This window comes from Acanthochromis polyacanthus, chromosome 4 (assembly GCF_021347895.1).
Source record: "Acanthochromis polyacanthus isolate Apoly-LR-REF ecotype Palm Island chromosome 4, KAUST_Apoly_ChrSc, whole genome shotgun sequence".
NCBI classification, from domain to species: domain Eukaryota; kingdom Metazoa; phylum Chordata; class Actinopteri; family Pomacentridae; genus Acanthochromis; species Acanthochromis polyacanthus.
This window is the reverse complement of record NC_067116.1, coordinates 22799814-22815649: the sequence shown is the minus strand read 5'-3', so window position 1 is coordinate 22815649 and position 15836 is coordinate 22799814. Positions and strand designations below refer to the sequence as shown.

The 15836-nt window shown below is 37.4% G+C and overlaps 1 protein-coding gene across 1 annotated transcript in view; it reads left to right on the top strand.

The window, feature by feature from the left end:
• Positions 1–5107, top strand: part of kank3 (KN motif and ankyrin repeat domains 3) — a 38184-nt gene extending 33077 nt beyond the window's left edge. Inside the window, 3 exon segments of the mRNA XM_051947507.1 lie at positions 914–1110; positions 2863–2964; positions 4403–5107. Coding sequence (XP_051803467.1) covers positions 914–1110; positions 2863–2964; positions 4403–4465 — 362 coding nt within the window. The 3' untranslated portion in view covers positions 4466–5107.
• Positions 5108–15836: the final 10729 nt, after the last annotated feature.

Genomic DNA, 15836 nt, shown 5'->3' with positions numbered 1-15836 from the left:
TGCTGTTGTTGCTGTGGGGAATAAACCATGAGGCATGCAGTGCCATTTTAGGGTCAGGAATTTAAATCATACCATTTTCTGCCATGTTTTATTTTAGGTTTAGCTTTTGGACTGGGGAGTTATCTGCTGAATTACATTTGCAATAGTACTTATTTGACTTTTCCTTTAATTTTAGCTTCACTTTTAATGCACTATTTTCAAAGTTAATTGTGTTTTTGAGTTTATAATTTATGCAGCTCAAAAATTCCCTAAAATAAATAAAAAAGCAGTATCCACATTTTACAGATTTCTTTCTGTTGAATACTTGAAAAGCATCCAATTTTCTACATGCAAAAACAGCCACTGTGTGATGATGATACAATATCCAGTGAGGTTTCTGAACCAACTATCCAACGCCTACTACTGTGTGAACTACTAGTATATGTAGTGGCAAATGAGTGAATGAGGAAAATATTTCTGACCTAATGATGCCCAGTAGTGAACTCTGTTTGGGCTTGTTGTGGGAAGGTCACCCCTGAACGGACGAGTAAACTCTGCTTTCAGTAGATGAATGACTGCTGTTAACAACTGAAATGCTCTTAAGCAAAGCACTTAAACCACTACAGTTTAAGAGGAGCTCTGCAAAAGACGTGCTGCGCTGTGTTGGAGGGGATATAGCTTAAAATAAATCAATAAATAAAAAGAAGAGGAAGCATGTTTGCTGTTCTGGTATGAACAGAAGTAAAAATTACAAACTAATCTTTCGTTAAAGTCAACACTTGGTCACTGTTTCAGATCATAGCACAATAGGATTCTTATCAGTAAGTCAACATGTGCCTTTAGGAGGTTGGGCTTTTTTTGTTGGCAGTACATCTCTCTGTATAATCTACACTTTTGCAAAACTGTAAATAAAATTCTTTACCTCTGCAGGCAGGTCAGACGGCGCTGATGTTGGCAGTTAGCCACGGGCGGCAGGAGATGGTGCGGGCCCTGCTGGAGTGTGGCGCTGATGTCAATGTGCAGGACGATGAGGGATCTACAGCTCTGATGTGTGCCAGCGAGCATGGCCGGTCTGAGATCGTCAAACTGCTCCTGGAACAGCCTGGGTGTGACATATCCATTGTAGATAATGTAAGACATTTACATTTTTAGTAATTTAATTGATGCACCCAATGATAGAAGCTTTAGATGTCTAACTCTGAGCCTAATGCTGAAGTCAGTTTTTTGGATTTGTGATTGTTGAAAACATCTGGGTGCTTTCTCGTCTAGGATTCAGCTTAATCTGTGCTCAGGAAACAGCTCCTTATGGGAAACTGGTCTATGCAGTTTCCTCTTTTTGTCACCTTTTTTTCTTATTGTTTTTCATTTTTTCTCTGTTAGCTAAAAGCGAAAGAGCCATGATCAGATTAGTTTCATCTGCCTTGACTAAAACTAGGACTGTTTATAGGAAACACAATCACTGGGCTACTCACAAACCCTTTGGGGAGAATTAAACAGCCACAGCCCCTCTGTTCACAGACTTGCAGATTTGAAACAAAAATGCCCTGCAGGCTGCTACACTGGTCCTCTGCATATTTCAACACATGACCCACATACAAATCAGCAACTGCTCATTTCCAAAAAGCAGTATGCAGGAATGACTGTAAAGGATCCAAGATGTAAAAGATGTATTATTTAGCTAAACAAATGATTAAAATAAGCAATTTCAAATTTGCAGTTACATAAAATATTTATTTTCTCAGCAGAGCATACACTTTCCAAGTGAAAATCTTATGGCAGAAGTAAACTTTTTTCACTGTGTTGACATACCCTGCTCTTTAAAAAAAAACAAAAACACTTCACAGCCTTGTGATTTTTAAAGTGATTTTACAGTGGATTGGTCTGGATGCTTGAAGAGAAGCCAGGCAGACAGATATTTGAGTGTTAACATCTGTGCCAGAATGAGTTAGCCATTTGGTGGAGACAGTTCCTGGATTGTGTTTCAATGCAGCACAGCTGGACTGAGGGGGGGAGGGCATTTGGAAAAGCCCCCCACTTCCCCAGTCCACTGAAAACACAGAAATGCATGACAAACCGTGACTGTCGGGCTGAGTGGAGTTATCCAGTATGTAAGTGGTGCCGCTAAACTTCTTTTAGTCTGACTGAAAGCATTCCATTAAAAACATTTGTAAAGGAATAGACTTGATTCAAATACCCATGAGGATAGTAAAAAACAGACAAATATTTTTTGAAGATTTTTTTCCCAATGCACTGCTACATGCACAATTACAGCAGCATAATATGAGTGTTATCCTCTTGTGTTTTGTCTTTTTTCCTCCTTCTTTAAACTGAAAATACACTGAACCTGCCAAAAGTACATAACAAACTGTGGATTTTGTCTTGCTGGAAGTCCTACTCCTACTACGATGTCAACCACCTGCTTACGCTGACTATAGAAGATTATGCTTTTGAAAAAAGTTAGGTCAGAGTTTCCAACACATTGTAGAATTTAGATGCTACTTCTTTATCGTGAGCAAAACAACAGAAACTTGATTAGTGTAGATCAAGTTGTGTCCTAAATAATGTACAACATGATGTGATTACAAAAAACAAAGTAATTGTTAGAATGCAGGGCAGATAAATGTCTTGGTAGGTCACTGGATAATCACAGATGCATGATAATAAATTGACTTATGGGAATTATGACAAAATGCTCACTCACAAAAACAGGAAAAAGGAACAACTTTGTGTTATGCAGATCACATGATCAATCTCAAAGTTCTACAGCTTTCTGTTCTAGTTTTGAAACACTGTTTGGTTATTTTGGGTCAATGAACTGACTTTTACTCTCTCTACATCCTTCTGTATCCTTTTCTTGCTCTGCCTTTCCTCTGTTGTCTGCAGGATGGCAGCAATGCTCTGTCCATCGCGCTGGAGGCGGCCCACAATGACACAGCTGTGCTACTTTACGCTCATATGAACTATGCTAAGACCCAGCCTGCTGTGGTGAGTCTGTTCTCCCACCCTCCTCCTCCTCCGTGTGAATAATTCAACTGTTGAGATAATGTAGTTTGGCAGGAAAGTTCCATTTAGTGTCACTGACACAAACACGGAATAACAAAAAAAAAGACAAAAAATGGTGGTTATCATGAGTTTGAGACCTTCCTGCTGCAGTTTTGATCAGGTTCACCAGCCTTCACAAATAATAAATATCAACACTAGGAGTCTTAAGTTCACTTTTTTAAAAAAATCTTTAGTCATTGGGTGAAAGGCTATAAAGTCATCAGCTTTAAATCTTCTTTGGAAGTGGCATGCAAGCAGGCTGAAGCTGGTGCAGGTCACACTCACAACATAACTGTACAGTGAGCTATGTCTCTTGTATTTAAAGTGGGTAGGATCAGTTCCACGGCAGTGCTCCAAGCTGTAGTTTGGGTGTGGGCAGCACTGAATGAAGGAGCACTACTGCCCTCTTTAGGTTTCACCAAGCCGCTGTACATCGTGGTCTCTGTTGGAGGACACGACCCTGAATATCTAATTACTATCAGCGCTGTTAATTTAATTAAATGAATTACAACAAATGAATGTAAAAGTAGCAGCAGTTAATGTATTATTGTAAACTAAATATATCTGTATACAAATTATTGTAACAAATGTTCTTGCATGATTCAACATGCAACCTGTGCCAATTAACACCTGTACAAATGAATGAAATCCAATACCACTGGTTATACAAATTATGTTCAGTTTTTGTTGATGCTATTGTACAAGTTTTAGATCATATGTTTTACTCTGAGGTCATAGTGGTGGAAGGACACTGTGCATGGTGATACAGTAGTGACCAAGTTAATTGCGCCCCATAACACACCATGCTTTATGATCTATTTTATACTAAATGGGACCAGAATGAATATCATGCTGTATTCAAAACTGACCGATTGAGAACCTATTAGGAAAATGTTTACTTAGGTAACACATCCAGTGAGACGGTAGTTAGATTGTTTTTGTAGACTTGCAATGAGAGAATTTACCGCCTGCCGACCTTTATAAAGAATGCAGATGTAAGGTTTTAACTAAATTCACATATTTTTGGCTGCGTCCCTAAAAACTAAGCGTTAAGGCTGCAGAGAGAAATGTTCATGGCAGGGCTGTTTAACTGCATTAGAGTTAGGGATGGGTATCGTTAGGTTTTTCATGAATCCGATTCCGATTCCGGTTCTGCTTATCGATTCCGGTGCCAATCGATTCCGGTACCAAATGATTCCTTAGTACGATATCGTATTAAGGAATCATTTGGCACCGGAATCGATAAGCAGAACCGGAATCAGATTCATGAGAAACCTAACGATACCCATCCCTACTTAGAGTGTACAAGTTTGCCTTGTAAAATGACCACTGTCTGTATACTGACTTGCAGAATTAACAATCTCTACATTGTGCCTTTCAGGGGAGTCCAAAGGCCCAGCCAAGAAGCCCCACGAGCCCCCACAAGTCTTGGCCTGAAGAGTGACACAATTCTAGCCGCTCACCGATTTGGACAGACCAGCAAACATAACTGGATCTGAGCTGTGAAAAGCTCCACTGGAATTTACTTAAATATATATGTATTTATATGTTGCCATATGTCTTGCATTTCTAAGTATTGTTAATATGAGAATATTATTTTTCCATCAAAGTGGTGAATGATTATATTATATACTTATATGAGTTGTTGAAATGAGGTCTCCAGCACTTGTTTTTTCTGTGACAGCAGTTGAGACCGTACATTTATTATTTGCACTCCACTAATATTTTACTGTTAAGGACGACAGTAGCACACGATGTGAGCCCACACGGTGATACAACAAGAGGCATATGTATAGTAAATCCCAATGTCCGCACTACAAATAAAATGGTTACATGAGCTCTGTGAAATGGCACATTCTTGCAGTGAACAGCACATCCACTGTGGAGACACCAAATAATGCGACGAGGCTGGTGTGTGTTGCTCTATGTTCATCACTTTCTGCCCTGACTAGATAACTGTTGTGTAAACCTCTTCACCTGTATAATCAGCACTAACTGTATAAAAAAGTCTGTTTCTCTCTCTCTATATATATAGAGAGAGATATATCTATATATTCACCTCTGAAATAAACATATTTACATGACAGTTGCATTGGTGTTTTTCTGGAAGCTTTTGAAGATTTCTTACATGGCCAACAAATTAAAGGGATTAGTGGACTGTCTTTAAGAGTCTGTTAAACAACTGAACCTATCTGCGCTCGTAAGTGTCACACTCAGTTTACTGATGCAATTTGACAACAGAGACAAGCTCAGGTGAAATCTGAACCCATTGAATCTGAAATAAAATAAATCTATTAAAAATCCAATGACACATCTTCAGAAAACCAAAAAGATAAGCAAATGTATCATTGTTTTCATGAAAGTAACATATCAAGGAATGATTTAAATCTGGCTACATTTGATTTGATTTGTTTTATTTCATTCATTTGTAAAATAAAAAATGTTTAATGTAAATACAGTCTCTAAACAAGAATGAAAGGGAGCAGAAAGAAGACAAGTCTTATTATGTCTGCCCCTTTATCCCCAGAAATCAATTTCAAAAAGTGAACTTAAAACCAACAACAAAAAAACATATATATATATATATATATATATATATATATATACATATATACGTGCACACATACACACACACACACACACACACATACATATAATACAATAAAATAAAATACCTGCCGGCCAACACAGACAGTCACATACCATTTTGGTTCTCCAGTTACAATTCAGTTAGTACTATTCACAACAAAGAAAATGACAATCAGACGTAACTAATATATTTCATTGTATTTCTTTAACATACTGGCTTTAAATCTTTTAAATGTGGTGTTTGACTTGGATTCTTTGATTTCTTTCTTCAGATTTTTCATAAACTGATTCCTTTTACAGACGCACAACGTTCCATCAATTTAGTCCTGAACCTTGTTTTTATTTTTTTTTTAAAAGATCTCTGTTCCTTTTAAGTTATACTTGCTTTCTCTTTTTCCAAATCTTTTCTAGATGTTAACTGACAGTGTATTTGTATTGGCTTTCAGCATAATTTGCAGAATACTATAATCTACTAATTCTTGAAATTTCAGCAATTTTAATTGTGTCAGTGAGCAATAACATAAATTGCTCGGTTAAATGTAGGCAATGTCACAAGATAGATTTGTGGCCCCCCCTGTGATCTGATTGGCCACCCTGTGTGCCCCCCAAAATTTTCGTTGGAAATTTGCATTGCTGATTTCCGATTTCCGACGTACTTGAACGCAACTTCGTTGTCCGACTGCACCTGAATGCACCAATGACGTTAGTTGGATCTTTTGATTGTATTTCTTTTGGATTTGAAGGAGCTTTGAAGACGTTTCCTGATGCCAGAGGAGAAGACGAACAGCTTTGTACCTTTGTGGTAAGAAGACTGTGGCCGTTTCAAGGACTGATATCTTCTAAGTTTCTGAGTAGTTCACTGTTAGTTTGAACCTTTAGACAGTCTGAGAGCTGAAATTTAAGAAGTTTCTCACTACGTCTCTGTTAATTTGAACTTTCTGGTTAACAGAAGCCTTAAAACTTGTGACCATGAGTCTTGATTTCACATTTTGACCGTCCATCTGAGTTATTCTCACACCTTCACCTGTAGGTTCTTTAGAAATCCTCAACAAACTTTGATTCTCTTCACTGAACAGTAAAGTTTGTGGAGATCAGAAGGTAACATTAGTTTGATCGATGCCTTCAACTACTAGTAGACTTTATCTGGAAAGCAGTTTTCTGAAATGAGCACTTAGTAAATCTGTCCACAATCAAACCATGAACATAGAAAGAGGACATGTTTGAAGAAACAACTTGATGTTTTCATTTCGCGCGAGAAAAAGCTTTAAGACCTTTATCTGTTTTTGCTCTTTTTGATCTTTTTATTGTCTCTTCTGTTTAATTTGATCTTCTAAAGTCTAACTGGTGTCTTTTCAAACGTATTGTCTTTAGTTTGATTCTTCTTAAATGTTAAGTTTTGCTCTTTTCTCACCTTTTACTCTTTTCTAATGTCTGATTTGATTTTGAAATGTTTTGTCTTTTCAATGTTTAATTGTTGTTTTTTCAAATGTTTTATCGGCTTGTTTGAAAAATTTCCTTTTCTTTCCCAATGTTTAATTTTTCGATTAAATCTTTAGGGTTTTTCTTTTGAAATGTTTTACCACCTTTTAATGTTTAATTTTCTTTTTAAATGCTTCATTGCATTTTCAGTTTAATTCCTATTTAAAGTTTTATTGTCTTTAAGATTTAATTTTCTCATTAAATATTTAATTTAATGAAATGTTTTGTCTTTTTAAAGGTTTAACAATCTAATTAAATGTTTTGTATTTTTTTAAATGTTGAATATTCTTAATTGTATTTTTAAATGTTTAATTATCTAAAATACTTAATCTTTAATAATTAAAGGTTTACAGATCTTTATGTTGTCAAGATCTCCATGTACAATAATGGTCCTTCTCAGTTTCCAAAATCTTGGAAGCACAGATCTACTTTAAAACAAAGCAAATATTGCTAATAGCTATTGAGTAATCCCATGCCAACAAAATTACGTTTATTTTAACAAAAAGAGCTGTCTTAGTTGTTCGAGTGTTTGCTCCAAATGTCACTGTGTCATGTGGATTACAGAATCTATGAATTACATCCACAGGCAGGATGTTTATTCCATTTACATGTTATGTCACAAACAAGTCAAAGGTTGCACTGTACAGTGTGTTACTATAAATGATGCCAACCTCAACACTGCTAAAGCTGTTTATTCCTACGTATTCTTTTGTGGAGCTTTCAAATATAAAACTAAGCGAATTAGCTTTGACAAAATCACCTTTCTTTCTTTTAAACTAACCCATGCAAGTTCACTATTTTCCAAGAATGTTGTTTAAATAATTCAAACTATGTGACCAAGAAGACAATTGAATGATGATTTTGAAGCATGACTTACACTAATACTGTATGCTGGGATAAATTTCCAACTCATTCATGACACTTTGAAAAGCTTATTTTTTTGAGACTATCGCTTTTCATTTTTTCCACCAATATATACGTTTAACTATTAAATCCGAAAACTGTATATTTCTACAGATGGCATTCAATGATGAGACAGTGTCTTCTTTGAAAATTCATTCAGCTTTATCTAACTGTCTAAGCAAAGGCTACAGCAGAATGGTAACACTTACACGTTATGGATAGTTGTTCTACATGCTTAAAATCAGAGTGTTGGACTTCTAGGTATTAAATCTTAAATCACAAGATCAGTCAAGTGCTGCCACACAGCATTAGATATTTAAACACTTGTAACTAATTTCTATGGGCATTAGATACCTTTTCTGTGAGGAAAGCTTAAACTCAGAGCTTAAATCAGAAAATTATTTGGACGTTATTCTCTTGTGCACGAGTGTCTTGAGGCGTGATGTCGAAGCCTTAGGGTCTCGAACAGCTTTTGAAAGGGGATGTCCTTTCTTAGACTGTTGAGCCAGTTTCATTTTATCCTGTACCAAACCTTCACTGAAAGTCGTGCAGAGAGCCAGAATGGAGAATCACCATGCTTCAGAGATGAACGGAGCAGTTGAGTACTTGAAAATGAGCATCGAATCCAAACATAATCATTTGTGCAGAGAAGAGTCCAAAGAAACTTCAGGTGCTAACAAGCTGACTTGGATTGAGAAAGCTTACACCACAATACTGACTGAGCTCAGAGAGGATACTGACTGACAGGGACTCCTACAGTGGTGGCCAATACTTTAGACCAAAGTACAAAACTGAATGTTATTGCATCAAACTATTCCATACAATCTTGACATATTTACTGTGAATTAATCAAATTCACATTTATTAGCATCACAATTGAAATTTTGTTACACAAAACTAAAGAGAAAGAAAATGTTTTCTAAATTCCAGGTGGTCTAAACTTATGACCATTTTTTGTGTGCTTCAATATGTAAAGAAAATTAGTGCTAAATTGAGCTCAAACCACATTTGTATTTAACAACTACCAATAATATAGTAATGTCAATAATATGTAGGGTATCCCTTCTGCTTGGTGGCTTCTTGCAGCCTGCGAGGCATGGACTCTACCAGTTTTCTGCAGATGTCCCCAGTAACCTTTGACCAGGTTGACTGACAGTCTTCCCATAGGTCCTCTTCACTTTTAATATAAGTGGACTTGTCCTGATAGTGATTAAGGATTTTCCACAGGTTTTCAATGGGTTTCCAGTCTGGAGACTGTGGTGGCCACTCCAAAACTTTAAACTTCTTCTTGCTCAGCCACTACTTGGTCTTCTTTGCCGAATGCTTCAGGTCGTTATCATGCTGGAAAAGGCTTCGCTGATGCCTTGACATGCACTACCACACCATGATGCTGCCACTTCTACAAGTACAACATGAGAGCATCAGATGGCGCAGTGTACGTTAGGAGAAAGGCAGGAGAGGCTCTCAATCTGAAAAAACCTGCATGGCACAGTGAAACATAGAGGTGGCAATATCATGGTGTTGGGGTGCATGTCAACAGGTGGGGTTGGTCGTATACATTGAGTTGAAGGCATCATGAAGATAGAGCAGAACATTCACATCTTGCAGAAGTCGATGTTACCAAGTATGAAGAAGCTATTGGGACATCAGCAAAGCCTTTTCCAGCATGATAGCGACCTGAAGCATTCGGCAAAGAAGACCAAGTAGTGGCTGAGCAAGAAGAAGTTTAAAGTTTTGGAGTGGCCACCACAGCCTCCAGACTTGAACCCCATTGAAAACCTGTGGGAAATCCTTAATCACTATCAGGACAAGTCCACTCATATTAAAAATGAAGAGGAGCTATGGGAAGACTGTCAGTCAACCTGGTCAAAAGTTACTGGGGACATCTGCAGAAAACTGGTAGAGTCCATGCCTCGCAGGCTGCAAGAAGCCACCAAGCAGAAGGGATACCCTACAAATTATTGACATTACTATATTATTGGTAGTTGTTAAATACAAATGTGGTTTGAGCTCAATTTAGCACAATTTTCTTTACACACTGAAGCACACAAAAAATAGTCATAAGTTTAGACCACCTGGAATTTAGAAAACATTTTCTTTCTCTTTAGTTTTGTGCAACAAAATTTCAATTGTGATGCTAATAAATGTGAATTTGATTGGGTAATTCACAGTAAATATGCCAAGACTGTATGGAATATTTTGATGCAACAACATTCAGTTTTGTACTTTGGTCTAAAGTATTGGCCACCACTGTACGCACACCACTATGTGCAGCCAAAGCCATGCATTTCCTCACTGAAGGCTACAAGGAGACAATCGAAGGTAAATACAGTCTTATTAATGACAAAGCTAGTGCTAAACATGACTGTCTCAATACTGTCATTTAAATGCTTTTTTAAAAAATTGTTGGCAAAATATACATTTAATAAAACATATAATGAAAGGTAAATTATATTTTATTATGACTTTAAAGAAAGTGTAATTATACCGATTGCTATATCTTAATTAAATGAAACACTGTTCTGCCATTGTTAATCTGCTTTTGTATAAATGCACAATGTCAAACCAGTATTACTCTCCAAACAGACATCCTGAATGATGCAATCTTTGATGAAAACCATGAAGAGATGGTGATTGTCAAGGACAATGATTTGTTTTCTCTCTGTGAACATTACTTGGTACCCTTTTTTGGCAAGGTAGTTTGCTAAAAGTAACTGGTATTTACTTCCAGATTTTATATCTCCAAATACTGTGCACAACATTTTTGAAACAGCAGAAATCAGTTTTGTACACATAAACAATGGCCTAGTAAATAATCGATTTGTTTCACTGCGTGAGGCCACAGCATACCTCCCAAACAAGAAGGTGGCTGATCTCAGCAAGCTGGCAAGGTCGGTGATACCACCGTGATTTTAATGAATCACGGTGACTTTGATAGTGTTACGTGGAGTCTCACTGATGTACATTTGCACTTGCTATTTGCCACACACCCACCTGTCAGTGCTACATTATTGCGTTAACTTCAACAAAAAATGTGGATATCTTGGGGACATGGAAAAGCATCTGCAAGACTACAAAGTGGCATAGAGAGCATTATTATGCAGCACGAATACATGAAAGTACTTTGCACTAGTCATCCATACAAATGAACAAAGAATGACGATATAGCAAACCCCAACCATCCCTACCCTTCTACAAGAACACAGTCCTACATACATCATGACCCCATCTAATATGCATTGCCAAAAAGCAGAACCAGTGTAAACATTAAAGAGATTTGATTAAAAAAAAAAAAAAACTGGAACAAATTGATACAGAGCATGGGACAGTCACTTTAACTGCTGTTGAATATGTTTAATATGTTGGAAATCCACTGCTAGAAGCGCTGGCCTCAAAGCAGAGATAAATGTAAAATCAGGTAATTAGAGGAATTAGCATTACTGACAGCATTAGACATCTTAACAACAACAGAGATGATAATCTATGCCAAATTACTATTTAGAAAATCCAAACCAAATGCAGGGTGTACAGTAAGAAAAAGCACACGCTACTATACCATGTTTTAAAAATGAATGCCTTCTCCTTTGCTCACCAGTCACGGTTTGTTTAATTTTTTATGCATGGACCTAATTTACCACAGCAGGATCTAAACAACAAAATATTTTACAAGCTAAATCTTCTACAAATTGTTCAGATAGTCAAAATGCTAAGACGTTATCTGCATGTCACAAATATCCAATCTACAGAAAAGATGAATCGGATTTCTCCTTGTCCGTCTATTACTGTAACTGTACTGGCTGGGATATCATGGAGGGAGTCGGGGTGGAGGAGGGGTTGAGTCTGCTGTTTTGTCTACAGTGCCGTAGCATTTTTTAACCAGTTACTTCCACACCACTTCTTTCATTATGCTGATCTGTGAAGTGGAACGTAACGCTGACGGAGTTGAGAGGTCAGGGGCTCCTGCTGCCTAGATACATACAGTCTAATATTAGAACATTTCCTTGATTTGTTAGCAGCATCTCTGCTGACTACTGAGCACATGGCAACAGGACAACCAATAGGATTTCAGGAGACTGCTAAGCCCCTCGCTCTGTATAGCAACAGTGGCATCCTTCCTTTATTTATTTATATTGGAGTTTTTTTTTCCCACCGACTCATTCTCATGCTTCTGTCCCTCCACTGTGCATCCACACTGTGCTGCTCTCAAACTGTAAAAAAGAGTTACGGTGTGAAGAGTAGTGCTGCTCTTTTACTTTTGTCTTTCCTTTAACTGCATAAGCTCTACAATCTAGAAAGTCTTTATAGAATTTTTCATACCACCATACATTTTTATAGCCTTTTTTTTTAAAAACTGTACCCCACAGATCATTGGAGTTTTTCCTGTGCACTGCACGTAAAAGAAAACACAGATTGGAAAACGTCTTGGAAAAAGCTTGATTTTCAAGAGGACATGAGATGTACTGGTGAAGAGGAAAAACCCAGAGGAATGGCAACGTGGGGACGGACTCAGAGGGGGGGCACTCAGAGGGGACGGACAACAACCCAGTGGAGAAGATCTTTAAAAGATGGAGGACACGGGAGGAGAGGCTGTACGGGATAGGAGGACTGGGGGGTGGAGGGAGACAGAATGGCGTGAGGACCGAGGCCGGTGGTTGGTTTGATCTGAGCCACGTGTGCGTCCAGCCACGTCTCTTCGCCGCCTCATGGATGTCGACGAAATGCTGCCATCCCATGCTGCCCGGTCCCTTCTGTTTTGGCCCAGGTAGGTGTGCACTGTCCTGTACCGCTAAGTTTCCTGATGATGTTTCCTTTTTTCAGGATGTCCGGATCTTACCAATAGCAAAAGTTGCCATTTTGAAAGTTCCATGCATGTTCAGCCTTCATGTCTCTTCGTCATTTGAAGCTTAGGTACAGGACGATGGGAGGCTTGAAGGCGTTTGGAAAATATGGCGTACATAAGCTGTCCCGTTTTTAGTTTGGGATGCAACACTGATCAATCCGAACCTAAAAGAAAACAAAACCAATCTAAAACTAACAAAAACAGAGGACAGTCAACGCTGCTGAGAACCTTTGGCATTATCTAAAGGACGTCGTCTTGATGAGTTTCATTGACGTACATTGTGTGAAAGTGACATTTTTAGCAGAGCGCTGCTGTGTAATGCAACATATGCAAAAAGGTTTTCGTGACCTCAACTTTGCATTCTCACCACTGTTTACCCTTATGGATTTGCACAAACCAAGCAAGCGCCATTTACTTTATTTTGATTAGGTCACCATTAAAAGACTTTGTAATTTTTGGGACAGCACATCCTTCTGATTTCCGATTTGTTGTCGCAGATGGATGTGCATTGGATCCTATTTGGGTAAACATTTTAAAACATGAGAAAACTGGCATTTGCCATTTAACTTGTGTGACTTTGGATAATGTCAGGTTTAGTATCCGCACCGTCCGAACAGGAACTCGACACAATGTACCGTGAACATCAGTCCATGGCGACTTCATGGCTGTGTACCACTGGAACTATTTCGGTGTGGACGCCATTTCCAAAGCTTCGACTTTCAATTTGCAATGGATTTAGATACTGCCATATGCTTCTTTCATTGAAAGTGAATTCTAAGGAATCTGAATGATCACCAATACAAATAATTATTTTTGAACAGATAAAAAATCAGTTTTATATTTTTGAAGCTTTTCAATACTTCTGACAGCTAAAATTAATGCTGAAAAGTAATATTAGTCTAGATTTAGACAGAGCATATGCGAATCATGTCAGTAAAGTTAAACGAGGCTTGTGTGATTTGTTTTCTTTTCTGGTTCTACCTGTGATCTTTTTGTTCACCCTTAAGGCATTATGTGCCTATTATTCATGTCGACAAACAAATTACATCTTTAAATGAAAATAAATTATTATAAGCACAAAGTTATGGCCATTTCGTCTTAAAGAGCAACGGTGTGATGGCCCTACCTCAAATCCCTTAAATAAGATATCACATTGTAAAGAACATAGCAGAATAATAAACCGCTGACTAATCCCAGTCACTTGGGAGAGGATTTAGCTGCAGCCACCCTGAATTCTTTACCGTGCAGTGAGTGTCATTATATAATACTGTACAGTCATTGCATAAAAAATGCTCACCTGGATTTCCCAAAAAGAAAAATCCAGAGATCAATTTTTTATATTTTTTTGGATACTACATTCAGGCATGTTGTTCTTTTACTTTCAAGAGTGATGCTAAATGAGTAAAAATGAGTAGATTTTGGGGCAATATACAGTATTTGAGGAGTCATCTTTTTAGTGCTGTTTTTTTCTCAAAATGCAGACCTCTATTTCATTATCCACTGCACCACATGCTGTTGATGCTGCTGCTACATGTTTTGGTGAGGGGATAGATGTTTATCCTACCTATATTTGAACAAATTATCTGCTTCTACATGTTGTCAGTTATTCTACTAGAGCAGAATAACTGACTCTCTACTTTATAGGATTTGGTTAGGAGCTCTTTTCCGATAGATGCTTTTACGATTATTTTATTTAGGGCAGGGAATTCTTCACCAGTTTTATGCAAATCATACAAATTGGCCTGTGATTGTGTCATTACTACTTCAGTCAGGATTCGACAGCTTATGAGTCTATATTTAACTGGCTCCTCCTGATCTGACCGACACAGCTAACAGTAGTAATGGGTGAAAGTGCCGGTGATAAAGTCTTTGATTTTAGTACATGTAAACTGATATTGCAATTAGAGATCTAAGTATCAATTATTTTATTATTTGTTTGTATTGAATAATCTAATATTTTAGGAAAAAGCCAAAAGATAAACAAAAATTGTAAAATAGCCATCCCAATTAAACAACTGTCCAAAAGCCAAAGATATTTCATTTACAATAATGTATGACTAATAAAAGCAAAATAGTCTTGCATTTGAGAAGCTGGAACCAGACAATGCTTGAATAATTACTAAAGATGATAAATCGATATGCAAAGCAGCTGCTGATTTGTGATATATCAATTTTACCATTTATTAAGCGACTATATTTTCTGATATGATACACGGGCAAATCAATTGAGAGACGTTTCTATAAAAAAAGAACCTGACAGAAATCTTCTCACGATACGTCATCACATTAACACTAACAATGTAAACATCAATAGGACCATAAAGAATTTTTACAGCGTTATTTACCTTGTTGCTCCAATGGCCTCATGTAAGTAAGAATACCATGGTATTAATTATATGAAGGAAAAACTGTCTACAAATTGATATTGTCATACAACAGATTTTTTGCATGCATTATACACGTAACATCCTCTGCGCTTGCACTTCTGTAACATTACATCATCACACTGGGCAGCAAGTCCGGAGCATGAAGAAGCAGTCATTGTGGCCTTAAAAATCTAATAATGATATGCAATATAACAATAATAGACTAGTATAGTGGACAGAACTGTAAATCAAAGCAGATATGAAAACATTTTCGGCCAGATGTTTGCAGGGCATTATGATTGATTTCTGGACTATTTCTGCCTTTTCTGATTCAGATGTCCTGAGATGAGGTGATGCTTAGGATCTTTAAGAAGAAAACAGGCAACTGTGCTTCAGTCCGTCACTCACCGATGGGTTTACAGCTCAACAACTATTGTCAAAGTGTGTGAACAAAGCAGTCGGATGCTCAACAAACTGTGATTGTTCTGTGTGGCTCCCAGGTATGAATTCCTTCAAGCAAATGACTTTGAAGCAGAGCAATAGTTGAATACAGGAAAAGTCCCGAAAGTATAAAGAGTGAAAAAACAGGATCTACTGGAAATGCCATCGCTCTGCTGTATTATGCATTTAACACAGGA